The following is a 20,167-nucleotide window of genomic DNA, read 5'->3' as shown; positions in this document are numbered from 1 at the left end:
GGCTGAATCCTGCTCCTACAAGTCAACAAGAATTTCTTCACAACGTGGAACAGAGAATTAGACAGCAGTTTGCACAAAAGCACTCTCAGGAGGGGTTAAAACAAGCAAACAAACATATATCGGTCATTTTAGCACTCTGGTTTAAATGGAAATGTTTGAAGGCATAAAAGCCAGTTAATTCCTATTGGAAATCAATGGCAGCTGAGGGAATACAGCATTCTGCTACCCTTGGAAAGTTGTCCTTTGACTATGGACTGCCCTATCTCTGTTTTCTCTAAAATAAGATGGAAATGCAAGGTGCTTATTGATTTTGCAGCTGCCCCCAGACTTCTTGCCTGAGGGGAAAAGTTGTCTCTGTGAACCTCACATTCATCCCACCCTGTGCCTCCCCCTCTTCAGAAGAACCAGCCGCCACCGAAGCTCGAATTCTAAATCTTATGACAGCATCGTCGCGCTTGTCCGGGTAAAATTCAAAACACGAGCTATTTCCAGGGAGAAAGGAGGCAGTTTCAGCCCGGGTTCGCCATCCACCTCCGCCTCTCTCCGAGCGCATCTGGAGCGCTTTGCGCGGAGCAGCTGCGGAGCGCGGCTGCCTCTGGCTCTCCCGCTGTCACCTCATTGCCTGAGGTGCCGAGGTGCCGAGCCTCACCGCCAGCGGTGCCACCGCGGGAGGGAAGCGCCACATTCCAGCGGAGCGGCCGGGAAAACTTTCCAGGCGGCTCCCGCAGGCAGACGCTGCCCGACCCCGGCGGGGAGAGCCCCATCCTGGGAACGGAGAGCCCCATCCTGGGAACGGAGAGCCCGGTTCCCGGCACGGAGAGCCCCATCCTGGGAACGGAGAGCCCGGCTCCCGGCACGGAGAGCCCCATCCTGGGAACGGAGAGCCCGGTTCCCGGCTTTTGGAGCCCCGTTCCCGGCTTTTGGAGCCCCGCTCCAAGCTCGAGGAGTTCCGTTCCCAGCTCTTGGAGCCCCATTCCCAGCGAGGAGAGCCCTGTTCCCGGCGGGAGGAGCCCCATTCCCGGAGGGCAGCGCCCTATTACCGGAGGGCACAGCCCCGTTCCCCGTTCTCGGAGCCCCATTCCCGGCTTTTGGAGCCCCGTTCCCGGAGGGCACAGCCCCGTTCCCGGCTCTCGGAGCCCCATTCCCGGCTCGGGGAGCCGCTCTCCGCAGTGTCCCCGCCGGGTCTGAGCTGGGCTCGGTTCTCCCGGAGCGCTCCCGTCCCCGGCCGGGCGGGGGTCGAGGCGGGGGTCCCCGCGGTCGCGGAGCAGGGGAGCCCCGGCGGGGCGGGGGCGGCTCTTCCTCCTTCCCCCTTCCCCTTCCCCCTTTCCCTTTCCCCTTCCCCCGAGGGCAGCCCGGTACCGCCCTGCCTCCCGCGGGGGGCGGAGCGGCCGCCGCCGGGGCCGGGAGCTCCGGGGCCGGTGCGACGGTGCCGGGGCCGCCGCCGCCGCCCATGGAGCCCAACGGGACGGCGGCGGCGGGGGACAACGGGACGGCGGCGGCGGCGGCGAGCGGCGGGGCCGGCCCCGGGGGCGGCCCCCTGCTCATCCCCTCGGCCTTCGGGACGGTGCTGTCGGTGATGTACGTGGCCGGGGTGGCCGGCAACGTCTACACGCTGGTGGTGATGTGCCACTCGGCGCGCTGCGCCGCCCCCATGTACAGCTCCATCGTCAGCCTGGCCCTGGCCGACCTGCTCTACCTCTCCACCATCCCCTTCATCGTCTGCACCTACCTGGCTCAGGACTGGTACTTCGGGGACCTGGGGTGCCGCATCCTGCTCAGCCTGGACCTGCTCACCATGCACGCCAGCATCTTCACCCTCACCCTCATGTGCACCGAGCGCTACCTGGCCGTCACCCGGCCCCTGGACACCCTGAAGCGGTCGCGGGGCTACCGGAAGGTCACGGCGGGGGTCGTGTGGTCGGTGTCGCTGCTGCTCACGCTGCCCATGATGCTGATGGTGACGCTGACCGAGGGGGGCAAGGCGGAGGGCAAGGTGAAGAGGATGTGCGCGCCCACCTGGAGCGTGGACGCCTACCGGACCTACCTGACCGTGCTCTTCAGCACCAGCATCATGGCCCCGGGCATCATCATCGGCTTCCTCTACACGCGCCTGGCCAGGACCTACCTGGAGTCGCAGAGGAACCCCCCCCACAAGGAGAAGAGCAAGAGATCCCCCCGGCAGAAGGTCCTCATCATGATTTTCAGCATCGTGCTGGTCTTCTGGGCCTGCTTCCTGCCCTTCTGGATCTGGCAGCTGGTGCGCCTCTACAGCAGCTCCCTGCAGCTCACCACCCAAACCCAAAAGTGCATTAACTACCTGGTGACCTGCCTGACCTACAGCAACAGCTGCATCAACCCCTTCCTCTACACCCTGCTCACCAAAAACTACCGGGAGTACCTGCGCAACAGGCACCGCAACTTCTACAGGTTCACGTCGTCCTTCCGCAAGAGGGGCTCCAACCTGCAGTGCTCCTGGGGCCGCTCCATGTCCTCCAGCAACCAGTACGACTACAGCTCCGAGGCGCTGGGCATGGCCACGCTGAAGGACAAGTGAGGAAGAGGAGGCGCTGCCAGCACGCAGGACCGGCAGAGCGCCCGGCCAAGGTAGGGCTTTGGGACCCCCGAGCCCCGGAGGGATCTCCGAGCTCCTTTCTGGTGCTGTCTCTACAGCGAGGGGCGAGCGAACCCCGATGCCGCGAGATGAGGCTGCATTTCCACCCGGCCCAGGGCTGGTTGGGGGGGTCCTGCCGGGAGCCAGCGGCGGTCCGGGACAAATCCTGCAGGGTTTGGGGTGCAGAAGATGAGGTGGATGCTCTGATCGGTCCTGCCACGAACTGTTTCTGCGCTTTGGCCGAGTTTCGGCTCCAGCTCCGCGCGCCGTTTTCTGCCGTGTGGTTTCTCAGTGCTGTCTTGGGGCTACAGCTGGCTCAGAGCTGCAGAAATCTGAAATTGCCCTGTGTCGCTTAATTGAGCTGCCGGCCCTGTGTGTTACCCTTGTCTGTTTTTGGAGTGTGTAAAGAGACTTTTAAGCCCTTTTTCCTATTTCCTGTTACATTACGGTGCACTACTGTTCTATCAAGCTTAAAGTCTCTCTTTTAAAATTCATTGCAGCAGCACTTTGAACTCCAAGCATTCAAAAACCACCAGGTAAGCTGTCAGAAACCACAGGATTACTTAAAAAAAAAAAAAAAACACCAAAAACCCAACCTCTTGTAATTTTTTTAAGGTTTCTACCTAAGGTGGTTTGAATTTGCCACTGATTTTTTTGTTGTTGTTGTTCTTGAAAAAGTTGGTCCTTTTCTTAAAAGTCAACACAGCTTGACAGACCTGAAAATTTACCTTGGAAGAAATAAAAAATTATTTATAATCCTATCACTCAAAGACCTGAGGCTCTAAGAAAAATGACTGAATCCCATGTCACGGAAATCATTATAAAAAAAGACAAATTTTCTCACGACATTTGATCGAAACCGTTTTGCCTCAATGTATTCTGCTCGTTTTCTCCCTGCTTGGCATCTCACAGTAAACCTTCACCACAGATCCTGGAGATGCCTGTAACAATTGTAAAGTGTCCGTTTATAAATAAACGCTTATTAAAAATGGACCCTCCTCAGGTTTCCCCTCGCCTGGTCTCTCTTCACCCAGCTCAGGGCGCTGTGTTTATCAGGGCACTTGCTATGGCTTCCAGCTGTGGGGATGAAGTTGGGTTCAATATTCTTCTTTCTTGTTCTGGGGCAGACTCTGGGGATAAGCAAAGCACAGAATGAGTTGCACAAACTCTTGTCGGCGATGCCCGGGGAGCTCAGCTGCAGCAGCAGTGCAAGGAGCTGTCATTCCCACTTTTTCATGACTTACTCCAACCCTCATGTGCCTGAGCAGAGTCACCCTGCATTCCCGTGTCCTTGGGTGATCCCCTCGTGTCCCAAAGCAAACTTTAGGGCGTGCAGAGACACCGAGTGCCAGCACCGCAGAGAGCAGGCACAGAGACACACGCTGGATTTTGTGCACTCAGCTAACAGAAATTCACAGGCTGGATGAAGGTGTGGCTGTGCTGGAGTCAGCATTCTCCTGGGATGCTTTTTGGGGAGCAGGGGAATCAGTAACTCGCTGTGCCCATATTATTTTTAACCACGGGACTGTCTTTGAAACCCCGGTGATCACGTTTGTCATATTCCAGCATTGCACAGGCTCCAAGCTGGGCATCGTAAATAGTCCTTATGTTGTCCACTCTTTCTGAAAAAAGGGGAGCTAACACACAATTCACGTTGGGAACTGGCAGGGAGAGCAGGATTCGGCAGATTTTCAGAGCAACTTTTCAGAAATTAATCGATTTTTAAATTATTCATTCTAAACTCATTGTTACTTTTCCTTTGGTTCCCATTTCTGAGGCTGGAAGTCACTCCCATATAAGAATTAAGAAGGTAAGACTGAACTCAGAAGGTGTTTTGGGTAGGCTGGGATATGAATTTCATGTGCAAAGTGTGTCTGGACAGAAGTCCTGGCAGAGCCAGGCATGGCTGCATCCCATGAGCTGGACAGGGATCAAAAAAGAGTTTTAGGGACTTTGTATTTTATAAAATAATAAAAAGCTGAACAGCTTAAACCCACAATTATTAATAAGAGGAGGAAGCTGAAAAGGAGTTCTGCATAGGAAAAAAACCCCAAGGGTGAAAATGCAGAGCAGATGTGCTCTCCAGTTGTAAGCTAACGTGGGGATGAGCAGAGAGAGCTCATTTGGGATGCGCTTCCCAAGACACCTCTCAGGCCCCTGAAGAGATTCTGTCCCTCTGCTCGGTGTCAGCAGCAGTGTCTGTGTCTGTGCTTCCTGTGCCACATGGTGGGGGCACTAAACATCAAAGGGTTGATGGAGGGGCATCCAAACAAAAGGCAAAATCTGGATATTCCAAAAACAGTGCCCAGCTGGTCAGGGAAGGTGATTCTTCCCCTCTCCTCCACTCTGGTGAGCCCAGCCTGCAGTGCTGCTTCCAAATGTGGGGTCTCCAACATCAGAGGGACCTGGAGCTGCTGGAGAGAGCCCAGAGGAGGTCATGGAGATGCTCCAAGGGCTGGAGCCTCTCTGCTCTGGCCAGGCTGGGAGAGCTGGGGGTGCTCACCTGGAGAGGAGAAGGATCCAGGAGAGCTGGGGAGGGACTCAGGACAGGGGATGGAGGGACAGGACACAGGGAATGGCTTCTCACTGGCACAGGGCAGCATTAAATGGGATATTGGGATTAAATTCTTCCCTGTGATGTTGGTGAGGCCCTGGCACAGGGTGCCCAGAGCAGCTGTGGTTGCCCCTGGATCCCTGGATCCCTGGCTTGGAGCAGCCTGGGACAGTGGAAGGTGTCCCTGCCCATGGCTGGCGTGGAACTGGATGATCTCCAAGGCCCCCTCCAACCCAACCCATTCCGGACTCTGTAACATTTGTCACTGCTCGAGATTTTCACCCCATCCCAGCGCTGCTCCTCTCTCCCCCAGGTAAATCTGAAGCATCTCAGGGAAAGTCAGTGGGGCTGTAACTGAGAAACAACAGGAGGAGAGTTCCTTGAAAGCTGTTTTACTGTGGCTACTTTGCAACCCGGGAAATCAAATTCTGTGTACCCCAGGGTCACTTGTCATACCTCAGTCATGGTAGTCCTGTGGTTCTTAATGCTTTGGGTGTTTTTTATTATAAATGAAATGTTGCTGCAGGTTCAGTGACACAGATGCTTCTCCATTTTTAGGGAATTTTAGGAAAGGCAGCGGCGTTTTTCTTGTTGGGGCAGAGGCTGTCACTGCAAAACTCCATACATGCTCTACAAGAAAGAAAAGAAAAATCCCTAAAGATTTTTTTTCCAATGCCCATTAGGATTTTGGGGTTTATAACAAAAAAAACCCCAACTCAGACTGGGAAAGAAAAGCAGTTTCACCCTGAGTGCTCTGAGTGCTCTCCCTTTCCTTTATGGTGGGATCTCCTTCTCAGATGGGAGCTGCTGCAGCATTGGCAACTTTTCCACTTTTACTTGACAAGACAGAGAACACTCCTTTGTGGGGCAGATGAGAATGGCTGTCTCCATCAGACACACAGGAGATCTGAACCTTCTGGAATTTTTGCAGCCTTTACCTTCAGTCACTTTTTTAAAAATCATCTTTCTCCCCACTTTCAAAAGACAAATTTGCAATAAAAGCTCAAGAGCCCCACGTTACAACTCCCTCATGAGCACAGGCAAATCGTTAAGGTTTTAACTCCTATTTCAGCAGTCAGGCTTGGTGCTTGGTGTGTGGCTGAACACCAGGGAAGCCATCAAAAGAGAAGGGGGACTTGGTGAGCATTTTGCACCTTGAGCTGCAAGATGCACAGTGGGATTGACTCTGGGGAACGGGAGGGATGACAGAGTTCATCATCTATTATAATCTGTTATAATATATTCATAATCTATTCATAACCTATTTGTAATATATTAATAATGTATTCATAATACGTTCATAATATGTTCATAGTCTATTCATAATCACCAGGATGATGAGAGAAAAAAGCACATAAAACTCACTTCAGAGGCCAGCCCTGGGCACGGAAAATGTAGAGAACTCCTCAGGGCAGCCCCAGAAATCCGGGAAGCTCTGCCAGGAGTTTGGCTGCCTTGAGGACACTCGGCTTTTCCGTCGCATTTCGGAGTCCCTCTGGTGGCAGCAGCAAATTCCCATCCCGAGGGCTCAGGAAGAAAATTTCCTTTTTATTTCTAGGCTTTAAAACAGAGAGGTTGCCCCGAACCACAGCACAAGGCAGCTACACCAGAGCATTTTATCCCTTTAAAGCAGATTACTTTGGCATCTGGAGGGGAAGAGAAGATAAAACCCCACGTCCAGGAGCTGACTTTCCTCTGCCGTGTTTCTTCCTGTGCCAAACCCAGACTAACTCCATTCCTGTCATTTTGCACAGCATCCTCCCAGCCAGCACCCAAGGGAGCACCCAGAGTGTTTCTAACTCCAGTTTAGCCCAGCTGATTTTTTGTTTTTTCTGCCTGATAATATTGGGGTTTGCTGTTAGTTTCTATGTTTTTTGTTGGTTTTTTTTTTTTCCTGAGGGGATGCTGAGTTAATTACTGTGGCTGATGAGAAATAAATTGCTTTGCCTTCAAAACGGTAGCCACAGCTTCGCAGGGTGTAAGTACCTTGTAAAGTTATTGTTATTAGCATTATATGAGATTTTTGCCCTTCTTTGGGAATGTGTCTAAAGCAGAGCAGGGAGGAAGGATGCGTCAGTTGGTGGCAAAGTGTTGGGAGGGGTTGGATGGCTCGGGCTGAGCTTTGTGGAGGCAGATGGAGGACAGAGCCAAACCTCTGGGATGCGACCAGCTTCTGTCAGACACACAAAATTTTTCAGCCAAAACCCCTCCCCATTTAATTAAAATAAAAATATTAATATAAAATTATTAATAATTAATGGCGAATATTAATGTGTTAATATTATACTATATATAGGTATATTAAAATCTTAAATGCGACATATATCAAAATGGGGGGGGGGGTTTAATCATAAATGTTTCTGCCCAAGAATGCAGCTTTCTGCTCACACTGAGTTTCTGGTGTGGCATTTATCACCTTTGGGGGAGACTAATTTCAATTTAACAAATGTGAATGGTCAAAGCTGAGCTTTGTGATCTGTGGTCACAACTGGAGCCATCTTGACCCCCCCCAAAAAAATGCTCCCAATGGAATTTATCAAAAGGAAAACTGCAGCATCACTTTACTTTGGTCGCCCACACAAGAAGGGGAGAATTGAAAGAGGAAAGGGAGAAATGAATCCTGTAGAAGTCTTCTGGTTTTTGGGCTCTGCTTTTCTGGCTCTCTCCATTTATAACATAAATTTTAATTTAAATGAAACATTTTGGTGAGCACTAGAAATGCTTCTACAGTGAGAGACGGGGTGAAGAGTTAAAGAGCATTCATTAAAGCATTTATTTAAAAAGGCTGAGCTTCAATACTGCAGACGATCCCACCCAGACCCCTCCATTGAGATATCTGGAAGGGAAGCAGTAAATAAGTTTGTGCACCATCAAACCACCAGCAGTTATCAGCCACTCTTGGCAGAGGGAGCAGCTCTCAAACCAGAGCCATGCTAATGCTGAAGAAGTAAAATCTGCCAGGTCTGTTCCAGCTTGTTTTGGCCAATCTCTCTCTCTCTGAGATGCTGTTAGTCTTTCCTTGTGCATTCCTGTTAGGATCTTGAATTCAGCTCCTGAATCCTTAACTAGAACCAAACACGACTCCATCCAAACAAAGCAAGGGAGATTCCTGAAGCTAAATGTGGTGTGTCCATGAGCACAGCCTGTTAGAGACAGTTCATCTGTGTGCTCCTGGACGTCCATCAAACTCCCAGCCCTCTTCCTCTGTTATTCTTTTAAATATCAGCTTGACATTTGAGAAGCACAAGGCTGCCTCTCGCAAGAAGCCTCTCAGGGAAAGGCACTGCAGAGCGCTTACTCTTGGCTGCACTGAGCCTAGCTTTCAAAAACCTGCAAGAATGGGGCAGGTAAATGAACTCTAATGGAGTAACGCTGAAAGGGGACAGGCAGCAGCACCAGCATGTGCAGAGAGGGCACCTAAACCTCCTGGGAGACGCAGGTCCCACCAGACAAGCTGGGCATGGCAGGGGGCAGCGCCAGCTCCCGTGCCAGGCTCCCCCAGCCTCCTCCCTGTGGGGAGCAGCCAGCCCCCAGCACTGCACTAAAAATCCCAGTCACCCCACAGGTTCTCAATCCAGTTTCTCCTTTTTCTTTGAAGCAGGTGGGTTATTTCTTTCATTTAACACCGTAGAAGGCAATGTGTTTACAGAAATGGCGTTATTGTAACATCAGCTGGAGCCCCAGGTTTTGAAAGCAGCGTCCAGGTGAAGGGTTGGGAGCAGGAATGCTGGAGGAGCCTGCAGCCCCTGCCTGCAGCCAGGTGCATTTATTTACCTTCCTTCACCTCACCTGCAGCTGGGCACCCAGAGGCTTCTGCCCCAGAAGCTTTTGTGGTGTTGGTAACTCGGGCTTAGAACAAGAGGGTGAATGAGAGGCAGGAGAGATTCAGCAGGGTTTGATGTCAGAGCCGCCTGTGGAGGCTGAGCAGAGGCATTCACTGAAACAGAGCAGCTCACAACTCCTGGATCCTCCTAGAAAATGACCCCGGGGGGAAATCACTCGGTCTTGTGCTGCTGCTCATTTCCTAGAAAACAGCAGTGGCATTCCCGGTGTCTGTGCAGGTGTTCTGTTGTGTGTGCCGGGTTTGGAGGCTGCTGGGTGAGAGATGCTGTGAATGAAGGGCAAGGATCTCCTTGCAGGGATAACTTAGGGTTCAGGGCAGCTATTCATGGTCAGCCAGAGGAAATGTGCGTGGACCAGGACCTCTCTGCTTTTGATTTACGGCAGCTGGGCAGTGCAGATGCTCCTTCAGCCCCGGCCTCAGCACTTGTGCCCGGCTGGGATCACGGCTGAAATGAGCCTCTGATCGAAACACCATCATTTCAGTGCAGCAGAACCTCTGTAAAACCTTCCTGGGTGAGGAACAATTGGAGGAGATGTGCAGGGAAGCAAAATCCCCTCTTTACCTCCCGGGAGCACTGGGATCAGGGGAGGTAAGAGCACGTTACCCGAGCAGGGGAGGCTGGACAGAGAGAATTATCCCACCGCTCATTACTGGCTGCTAAACACAACAGACCCTCCCTGTCATTTTGCTGCTGGCATCCTTTTAGAATGATTAAATCTGTCGAGGAACCTCTGCCTGCCTGAGGCACAGCACAATTAATTCCCAGCAACAGAAGCAGAGGAAATAACCGACTAACTTTGCTTGGCTGCTTTCGTGTGTTGGGGTTTTTTAATACAAAGGCAAGTTTATTATGGAAAATGTCCCTCCAACTTCAAAGCATTGCTCCAATCCTTGCAGCAGCTTCTTTTAGGCCAGATGAGAAAGTGAAGCCCCACATCCTACAGTGCCCAGTGTTAAAGCTTGCAGTTCTCGTTTAAGTGGGGAGGAACCACAGTGGAGGGATGGGGACAGGGCTGGAGCATCACTTGGGCTTTTACCTCCACCCATATAAGAGAATATTTTCTCTCCTGAGCATTGTGTGCTCTGGGGTATTTGGTGTCTATCTCTGTTATTCAGAAAAAAAAAATCAAGTTTTGGGTTTAGTCCAATAAAAGACAAGAAAAAATCTTTAAATCTACGACTTCATGGTATGGGGAAGGTGTTTGTATCCCCCGGTTCCAGTTCTTGTGTTCACAGTCCAGAAGCAGCACGGGAGAGAGCTCAGGTGTGGGGAGAAGGGCTTTGACAGCCACACTCCCTGCAAAACACAGAGGTGAAATCCTGGGTGTGTCACCCTGAATTACTCAGTGATGAGAGCACAGAGAAATGGCTCTAGGCTGAGAGTAGCCTGAGGAAGGCAATGCTGCATCATCTCCAGGCTGCCTCTGGAAATCAGGTTTACCCCTGGTGAGGGGAATGCAGGGGGAGGAGATGGGCACCCCACAGCTCGTGCCCCAGTCTGGGGACATCTCCCCTCCTGCCAGCACCTCTGTGCAGAACCTGCCCTTGCTCTGACAGCCACTGTCCCTTCCAGGAGCAGCCAAGTCCCAGCCACATCTCCTGCACCTCCCTCCTCCCTTCCTGCCCTGTTTGCTGTGCTCACAGCAAACCTGGGCTCTACAGCAACACCTTCAGTTTTAATTTCATGTATTTCAGGTTCTGCGCTGCCCAGGGTGCAGGTCTGAGCTCACACTCAGGGTCACTCAGCTCTCTGCACACAGCAGCGACACAAAACAAATCCTTTTCCTGATGCACACCAAGGACAACTGGGACAAGTTTTCAGCCCCAAAAGCACAAACAGCGGTGGCTGGAGGGAGGAACAAGAAGGATGGGACCTCACAGCCTGGAGCTGGAATTGGACAATTCAACCCCAAAGTGCAAATGGACCAAAACCGATCCAAGTGTGAGACCTCGTGACCCTTTGTCCATTTTGTGCCCATTTTGGGTGCACCCTGGGTGCAGCCCTGGCCAGGCTCTTGTCCTGAGCAAGGTGTGTCCTAAAGGCCTTTTAATAAATATCTCCTTTATTCTCCAGCTCTGTGCAGTCTCTGTTCCACCTCAGCCTGCCCAAGGCATCAACAGGAGCCTCCAACTTCACTCCAAACCCTCTCAGAGCAGGGTGAGGAGTCCCAGGGGCAGCGTGGGGCAGCAGGGATGGGATGTCCCTGCCCCTCTCCGAGTGTCAGGGCACAGGAAGAAAGAGAGAAGCTGGCTGGCACGAGCATGTTAGCTTGGAGCTTGGAAAAAGGCTTCAAAGCAGCATCTCAATGGACACTTTTGTCTTCTGTCACATTCTTCAGTAAATGTTTGTGTCAGGAGAGCTCCCAGGTGTGTGTCTGAGGCAGTCTGTGGGGTCTGTGTGTAATTCCAGACCCCAAAGCAGGGTCTGCCTTTGCAATGTGCATTCCCACCACAGATGGAATCCCCTGCCTGAGCTGAGAAGAGCTTGAGCAGAAAGATCATGGATCAAAGGTGATGTTTAGGTTATTTGCTTGGTGGAAATGTGTTTGGTTTTGCCATGTTGCTCTCTCTGCTGTTCCTATTTAACCTCATGGGGTTTGTTTTCTGTTCTGTCCCTTCTTTGTGTCCCATTTCCTCCTCAGCAATAAGCTGTAACCTCTCCCAGGGACTCTGCTTCCACCCTTTGCTCCACAGCTCACATTCTGTGAGCCCCCAGTGGGAATCCCAAGGCTTTTGGGGACATTTCTCACCTCTTGGATTTCAGGGCTGTTTCAGGTTGCCCACAGAGAAGGCAGAAGCCTCTGCTGATTTCCACAACCTAATCAGAAAGTGGGCATGCTCCTGCAAGTGTGACTCTAGAAGCAAATCCTTCAGCTCCAGTTGAGGAGTCATGTCTGCACAGACAGGAGGATGATTTAAGAAGCTTTTCCTTTGCTGGTGGCTCCACCTTCCACCTCCTCACTGAGACTGGTACATCTGTCTTTGCAGTTTTATCATTTTAAAAGATTAATCCACTTTACTTCATAGGGTTGAGGGTTGTTTTTCTTTCCCAGTCAAGACAAAAGTAATTCTTTCTTGTCCTGAGCAGGCTCCCTGCCCACCCCCAGGCAGCTGAACTGATAAAACTGATGGGCCTGAAAAGGAGGGCATGTGAAGCATCTTCAAATCTGCCTGAAAAACCATTTAAAAATGATTCAGTGCACTTGAGCTTGTTCTTGTTCAACATATCAGTTGAACTCAGGTCAGTAAAAGGCCACATTCACAATCCCAGCAACTTTCCCTCAACCCCCAGGGAGGCTCTGTAGAGCCTCAGGAGGCAGAATAACCATGAGGAACATTTCCATCCTGCCAGAGCACCCACGAAAGCAGCTCCAGCCCACGCCCATCACCTCCCTGATGGACCTTCACCCTGGGAGGGACACTCAGCACGGGGCAGCAGCTTTCCTGACACTGCCTGGGAACCTGGGGAGGATTTTTTCCTGTTTGCTTTTCAATTATTTGACTCACACTGGCTGGACTTCCATTTCCCAGCACATTAACAGCTGGGGGGTTCCATGGCTGCGCTTGGCGAGGAGTGGAGAGTAATTACTTGCTGAGCTCGTTATAATTGTTCTGTTATTGAATGATTTGGAGAGGCAAGCACGAGGGATATTTGGTTAATTAAGAGCCTGTTTAATCACTGCTAAATTTAGCCTTCCAAAACAGTGCTCACCTTCCCCAGATTTGGGAACCTTTGCCATGGCTTTGGTCCTTGTTTCCTCCCAGCTCAGACTTGAGCTTGAATTAAGATCTCTCTGAAGTCTCCAGCAAGATGTTTAATTAAAAGCAGCCCACCTGTAAGTGCTCAGGTACTTTTGAGACCAAACTCTCCTCCAGGGTTAAAAACAGACATTACAGCAAAGCCTGAGTGCATCACAGAGCCCAGGCAATGTGAGCAGCAGAAAAACCTGTGGAGCCCTTGATGGTTTTTGAGTTGCTGCTGGTCCAACATATTTGCTGGGCAAGTGTTTCTTCTGTTTGAGGGGTTTGGTAATTCAAGGTTTAGAAAGCAGGTTTAGCATCCAGAGGATGCTTTTTGAAGCCTGGACTGACTTCCAGAAGCTATGGGGAGTCTTCAAGGCAGGGTTTGAGACAAGAAAAGTGTTTCCAGCTTACTTTCATGTCTTCACTGTTTTCCAAGGGTTGTCAAGTGTCTGTGTGTGAATTCAGGCAGGCCTGCTGTGTCTGAGGACTTTTGGGAAGAGTTTTGAGGATGGACATAAATGGGAAGCAGCATTACACTCACAAGGAGTACAGCTTCATTTTAAACAACGAGTTAGTAGATCTAAAAGAATTCTTTTGCTTTGGGCTTGTTGTTGAAATGTTTTTATAGTTTCTTCTAGATTGTTTTTATGCATTATATTCTTCATGCACAGTCAGTGGGGTGTAACTACTGCTGCCCATGGGATGTGGCCGTCAGCTGGCACATCCTGATGGAAAGGGGACATTCCTCCCAGCATGGAAGTCAGTGGCAGATGTTTATCGTCGAGATGGTCACAGCACTCAAGAGTGCTTCTTTAAAAACTTCAGGGGGCCTCAAGTATCAGTATCTCATTACCTAAAATACCTTCTCTACACTGCAGTCCCATCTTATTTAAAAAGCCTTCCACACCTTTGCTATGTTGCAGTCCTATGAACAGCCTCACACAGCTCTGGCTCTTTCTCTCTTTCTCCTGCAGTTTCAGCTCGCTGCTTCCTGTCCCCCACACAGTTGCCTGTCCCTGCCTGACCCCTGTACGATGTCTCACCCTTTCTGCCCCTCACACAACCTCCTGTCCCTTCCTCTTCACAGCACAACCAGCAGACTCCAACTGACTGACCACCACCTTATCACTCTTATCACCCACGGCTGTGAGGGCAAGGCTGTTCCCACTCTTTGGTAATTAACACAGCTGCAGTACATCAGGGGCAAGATTGCCTCCAGCGCTGTCTCTATCTGTTCTCCCCAAGATGTTCATAAAGGAGGGAAAAGGAAAAGCAAAGCCCTGGAACCCTTACGGACCACGGGCAGATTTATCTCCGTTGCACTCCCAAAGTGACAAATGTTCAAAGTCTCCAAGAGGTCACGGCTCCTCTGATCCTGTAGGAAGGATGGAAGAGTCTGTTCTGAACCTCATCATTCCTAACACACTTCAGAACAAAGTAAATTTATTTTTTCTGCAAGGGAGAAGGCATTAGAACAACCCAGATCTTGTATCTGTGGCAACACACCAGCCTTTTGGAAAGGCATCCTTGAACTTCTTCTAATCTTGCTTTCAGTTCAAATACTGCAAATATAAAAGGGAAGTAATTTTTAAACAGGTTTTTTCAGGGCAAACTCTGTAGGGTAAATGCTGCAGAACAGAACAGTCATCAAAGCAGGTTGATTTTCAAACCTGACAACGATGACAGCCTCCTTGCAGCAGGGCAGAGCCACGTCAGCTCTGCTGTTACCCGTGGTTACAAAACTGGTGAATGGAATGAAATGGAATCCAAACCTCTCCAGGGCTGTAACTCTCCCACAGGCAGGACAAATGACCTGAATGATAGCTCCTGGAGTATTCCACTGGCTCCTCAACTGAATATCTTGTCAAAGTGCCCTGAATTACCCAAGCTCGCCCATTCTGAGTCTGGGCTGCTGAGAAGATGAAGCTCCTGGTGGGCTCTAGGTGATTTTAAATATCCCTTTCTTTTTAACAAGAGGACAAGGCACATCTCCAAGAGATCCCGGGATTTCAAGCAGAGGAGTGTTAGGGGGTAATCACCCGTTGCCCCAAAGGAAAAAGCATCAAGGTAAAGTAGGAGCTAGAATTAGCCTTTTCAGTCAGTGATTTCTTCTAAATTAATAAGGCAGAGGCAGCTGCTGTAGCAAAACAATTAAACAGCACCTCAATAAAGCAGCTGGTGCCTGACACCAGGTGTTAAGTGATTTCCCACTGGGCATCCCCCAGGGTTCTCTGGGTGGAGCCACACGCTGCCTCGGTCCCTGTAGGTTTTCTGCTGGATTCTGGAGCTCCTGTGCTGGGAAGAGGATGGCAGCAATGCTGTCAGGATCCTCTCTTCCTGCCAAGTGTCCCTGCCAAAGCCTCTTTCCACGGCACGCCCGGGCACTGCTTTCCCACCAGCCTCCTCTCTTTACCCACAAAGCTACAAAAAGCCAACAGCTCCAGAGTCCTGGCAGCAGAGGATGGCTGGAGAAGTGCTGCAGACTCACCTCAGCCCCCAGGACGAGGTGAAATGTCTCTAAATGCCCATCTCAGCCTCTGCTTGCAGAGGGGTCCCACCCTCAGCCGAAGGCCCTGGGACAGCAGTTCCCTTTTCCCTTTCTCCATCCTGTGTGTCCCTGTGATTTCAATCCCTGTCCTTTGGGATGTCAGCACCATCCAGCACCCCATGTCACCCAGATTCAGCATTTGCTCCTTCCCAGCACCTCTTCAGCAGCAGGAGGTGAGACCTCATCCCATCAGCTGCAAGGTGCTGCCGAGTCCCACCAGGAGCCCAAATCTCCTCTCCCAATCCCCCCACGGGGACTTTTCTTCTACCACCACCTCCTTGGAGCGTCCAGATGCGTCCTCCCCATCCCAGCTGCTCGCTGCCTCTTGGACTGAGAGCCAGAGCAAACCCTGCAGCCCCCAGCAAAGCCCAAACCTCCTGCTGGGGTGGTCCCACCACCCACCTGGCACAGGGCGGGGGGACACCAGGCTCTCCTTGTCTGGAGGGGGTGCAGGCAGAATTCTTGTAAGCGCCGGTTTTACCGTCTCCTCCCAACATAAACTGGACAAATTGATGGAGCCCTGGCCCTGAGGATAAACACCAGCCCCAGTGTTTAGAGTAGCTGTCTCCAGAGAGGAGACAGGGCAGCCAGGCTGACACCCCTGGAGCTCCCGTGGGACACAGGGGGGGTCTGCAGCTCCCTGCCAGGAACCTTCCCCTGCTCTCAGATGGGAACAGTCCCCAGGGAGCAGAAAGACTGGGAAAACCTCAAGGATCATCATAATAATCCCGAAGTTATTTTGCAGAAGTGCAGAGGATTCGTGGCACCTGAGGCTCTTGCACAAATTCTTTTTTTGCCAAGGACTGGCTCCAGGCCGTGCCCAGCCCAGAGGGAGCTCCCAGCTCCAACACACCAATGATGCAAAACGTTCAGTTTTATGGAGTTTTCGTACTTCTGATTAGTTTTAGGTGTTTAGGAATGGTAAATCCTCCAGTGGTTAGGAAGCATTCTTGGCTATTATCTCTAAAAAGAACTTGGGTATTTACAGTCAGGCTGGTACTTACGAAGGAGCCTGAGATTAAATAAACTCATTAAGCCAAGCATTCTTTCCACACCTGTGTTCTTCCCAACAGCATAATCATTTTTTCAGTTTCAAGGCTGTTGATTTAGAGACAGATTTGACTTGTCACACTGATGCAAAGCTGAGCCCCTGGCATGCTCCATGACTAAAGCTGGCTCAGATTGCACAAGGCTGGGACACAACTGGAAAATCCACGTCTCCGAAGTGATACAGTCTGGGGAAGCTGGACTATGCAGAATGCATTCAGCAAGCAGGTGTTGCTATGAGAGAACTAAAATCTTATTAATTTACAAGATTTGGAATATCCTTTGTCTCGTCTGTGGTACAAACGAGCCCTCAGCAGCTCGTAGGTGTGGATGTCTGGAGCAGGCAGTGGCTGAACCTTCTCCCAGCCCCACATCCATCCAGAGCCAGAAGGAAATAAACCCAGGGGTCACTGACCCTGTGCAGGGGACAGGCAGACAGCGATACCTGCTTTTCAAGTTAATCGATCCACTGACTCATTCCCTCGGTTTTATTCATTATAAACAGGGCTCCAAGGCTCAAAGATTTCTGGTTTTTTTGTGCTGTCATCTGGTCTAACAAGAGGCCATTGCTGTTCCTAATGACCCTGCCACGTTTGTAAATTTAACAGAGAAACCCTTTCCAGTGCACCACAATTACAGAATTATTACACCTCCCCCTCCAGGGCAGCTGGGCCACCAAACATCTTCACCTCTGCCTTGCCCAGATCCTGCAAATCACAAACCTGGCCTGACAGAGGATGGAATCATTAATTCAGACCTGAACATCTCCGAAGTATCTCCCTGCACAACTCAGCTATGGAAAGCTTTTTGATTACCGCCCTTTTGTGCATGCTTTATGGCCGAAGTACTTCATTCAAAGAGAACGATTAGGAAGAGGAGAAGTGTTAGCAGCCTGCTCCAAAGCCTTAAGTGAAAAATTAGCAAGAGTCAAAACTCGTTGAACTTGTACCGAACGTGCTAATTTCTGCGGCGCGCTGGAATTCACTGACTCACGGCCATCTGGAGGTGCTGAAGGCGTTCAGAAAACAAAGTCAAGAGGTCTCAGGCTGCAGATGTTGAGAGGAAAAGGCTCAGAGGCAGCAGCTGAGAGGAAAAGGCTTCAAGCTAAATGTGACCTGAGTGAGTTCTCATCACCTGTGGCAGCTCCAGGTGGGAAGAGCCCCGCTCAGAAATCCACAGGAATTCGTCTTGTGCTGGTGCCGAGGCAGAGAAAGGAGATTTGTTCCTGCTCGTGGTCTGAAGGGATCGAGGTCTCCATGAAAATGTGCACCTGGAAAGGGAAAATGGGCAGGGAGGGGACTGGATTTCCAGATACTGTGCAAGCCTGTAAAAGCAGAGTACAGTGGAGAGTGCTGAGGTGCAGATTCCTTACAGCCCCCCTAAAGGATTAAGTTCCAAAACCCACAAATATTTCAACACCTCCCTCTCTTTTTTTTTTTTTTCCCTTTTTTTTCCTTTTTTTTTCTCCCCAAGGGGAAACTTCCTGGACACTTCTGTATAGTTATTAATTCCGTTTCAATTTCTTCTTGGATTATTTCTTATTTACAAGTCTAAATTCTGTCCAGAAAAGGAGCAACAGACACAAGCTGTGTGTGGAGGACCCCATCACTTAAAAAAACCCCATTTGATACACAAGATAAACGCAGAAAAAAGCACAATTCATCATTTTTAAATAGGTGGATGCAGCATCACTTATTTTAGCACATTAACTATGCTAGCATATTAACTATTTTAGCACATTAATTTTAGCATATTCATTATTAATCCAAACAGAGGATGGACAGGATAAGGAGCTGAAGCAAATGGGTATCAAGAGGTCCTACTGAGAATTTTATCAAAGGTTTGAACAGGAGGAGCTTTGCTGCCTGAAAGCTCTCAGTTTCCAGTTGTCTGATCTTCTAATAAAACAAAAAAGCAGAGTGAGAAGGAGGAGGAGGAGAAAATGTCAGCGAGGGAGAAATCTCCTGTCGCTGCTCTCTGCCTAACACCAGCTTAAATTGAACTCCCCCCTCTGCTTGGCTGACTCCTGCAGTATTGCTTTTTCCCTGCTAGTCAAAGTTTATTTTGATCAGATTCATCCCCCCGTGGAAAGGAATAACTCCAACAAATTCCTATTTTCCTTTAAAATAAAGAAACCAAGACAACACGCGTTTATGGCCCGAAGCGACGCAGAAATAATCTGAGTGCAAGATCGCTTCTCTCTTTTCTTTTGTGTTGAGAAGTTCGGGGACTAAACGGGCTTTGTCTTATTTCAAGTTTTCAAGTTTTGAGTCACCTGGTAAAACGTGGCCTTCTTTTTACGAGGTGATTCAGCTAAAGCCCCATCATGCAGGGAGGATTCCTGAGTAACAGAAATAAACACAATTCCCCGCCAGAGGGAATGGAAGAAAGCACCAGCCAGAGCCAAGACATGCGGAATGACTCCATCAGGACCTGCCTTTGTTTATCCCCACGAGATTTAATGGTCTGGCTGGCAAGTTAATATGCTGAGGAGGTCACCTCCAAGGTAGGAATCCACCCAGAGTCCTTCTCCTGCCAGGGAAAGGCTCTCTCAAGGAAAACAGCGAGTTGGTTTTTTTTTTCTTCTGTGGAGTCAGCAGCAAAGTGTTTATCTATATAAACGGCTTAAAATAATTTATAAACCGAGGAACGAGAAAGAGACAAATCCTCAAGGTGTCTGAAGAGAAAAATCGTGGCTCAGGAACGTGGTTGGTGCTTTTTTGGAGGGGCTGCTGTGGTCTGTTAATAAAAGGAGAGGAAGGGTAGCCATGTGTAAAATGAGCTTTTTTGAACGCTGGAGGACCATTCCAAGAAATTCCCAGAAACTTTGAACAAGAACGCTCCACAAATCTCAGCTTCTCCCTGTAAACAGAATATTCCCTTCAAAAAAGGGGAAGGTTTCAGTGCAGTTCATTATGAACAATCAATCTGACCTGGCAGCTCGTGGATTCACCCAGCCTGGGATCCTTGGACAGCCTCAGGATTCCCCAGCAGTAAACCAAGATGTTTTTATTTATGCATCGAAATGTTACAAAAATGAAGGAGATGGTACTTCCAGGCTGCTTTATTGATTCCAGAGTGAGAACTACTCAGGCAAGGAATTTCTTGTTGTGAACCCAAGGTCTGGCTCACTCTCTCGAGTATCTGTTTCAAAATTCCCTGCTCCTTGTCCAGGAAAAGACAAGAATGCTCAACTGCAAGCAAAACTGATCCATACCTTGTCATTATTTCAGCTTTACAGAAAACAGGCAAGATGGAAATAAATATTTCTGAAATAATCGGTCTAAACATGGACAATGCTTCCGCTAGAAGAAAAATAGAAGTATTTGGGGAAAAAAAAATGAATGCTGAGGAATAAAAAATCTCAAAAATTGAGTTAGAAATCCTTCATAAGGATTAATACCCCGTGTGGGCTAAAAGGATCAGAGGGAAAACCAGCTCCTCTGCAGTGCTAGCAAGCCAGTCCATGGATAAAAAATGCACTGAGCTCTATCCCCTGGTCAGAACTTGCTGCCTCAAGGCTGAGGTGTGCTGGGACAGAAGTGAGAGGTGAAATGAGTGATTTGAGGGCAGATGATGGACACACTCAAAGAGGTGTACTCGGGAAATTGGACAGCTCTTTGTTTCCTTTGCACAGCCCACCCTGAAAAACTTTAGTCCAAAGCCACCAGCACTCACAGAAAATAAAAAATGGCCACACAGAGACTTTGGGGAGAAATGAACCATCAGGAAGAGAGAGCTGAAAGCAGGGTTCAGCCATGTAAAACGAGCTCTCAGCTTGCTCAGAGCGTTCCCAGGACCAAAGCAAGGCAGAGCTCC

The 20,167-nt window shown here is 49.9% G+C and overlaps 2 protein-coding genes across 3 annotated transcripts in view; one reads left to right on the top strand and one right to left on the bottom strand.

Moving 5' to 3' along the window:
• The first annotated feature begins 1,383 nt into the window (after positions 1-1,383).
• On the top strand, positions 1,384-10,922 carry LOC120761107 (urotensin-2 receptor-like). Its single transcript, XM_040082001.2, has 2 exons — positions 1,384-2,604; positions 10,705-10,922. The coding sequence occupies exon 1, from the start codon at positions 1,451-1,453 to the stop codon at positions 2,552-2,554; it is 1,104 nt and encodes a 367-aa protein (XP_039937935.1). The 5' UTR covers positions 1,384-1,450; the 3' UTR covers positions 2,555-2,604; positions 10,705-10,922.
• OGFOD3 (2-oxoglutarate and iron dependent oxygenase domain containing 3) overlaps positions 3,626-20,167 on the bottom strand; it is a 49,994-nt gene continuing 33,452 nt past the window's right edge. Inside the window, exons 9-11 of one of the 2 annotated variants that reach the window (XR_005703555.2) lie at positions 17,483-17,618; positions 5,622-5,795; positions 3,626-3,741 (exon numbers count right to left, since the gene is read on the bottom strand). Coding sequence is in view for 1 of the 2 variants with exons in the window: in XM_040082002.2 (XP_039937936.1) it covers positions 17,479-17,618 (140 nt within the window). In the remaining variant the exon portion in view is untranslated. Of the gene's footprint in view, positions 3,742-5,621; positions 5,796-17,435; positions 17,619-20,167 lie in introns of those variants that run through there. The other variant, XM_040082002.2, reaches the window with a different exon arrangement.

This window comes from Hirundo rustica, chromosome 18 (assembly GCF_015227805.2).
Source record: "Hirundo rustica isolate bHirRus1 chromosome 18, bHirRus1.pri.v3, whole genome shotgun sequence".
NCBI lineage: Eukaryota > Metazoa > Chordata > Aves > Passeriformes > Hirundinidae > Hirundo > Hirundo rustica.
This window is presented reverse-complemented; position numbering and strand designations above follow the sequence as displayed.

Coding starts and splice junctions, on each gene's coding strand:
- LOC120761107 (XM_040082001.2), top strand. CDS start 1,451: ATGGAGCCCAACGGGACGGCGGCGGCGGGGGACAACGGGACGGCGGCG.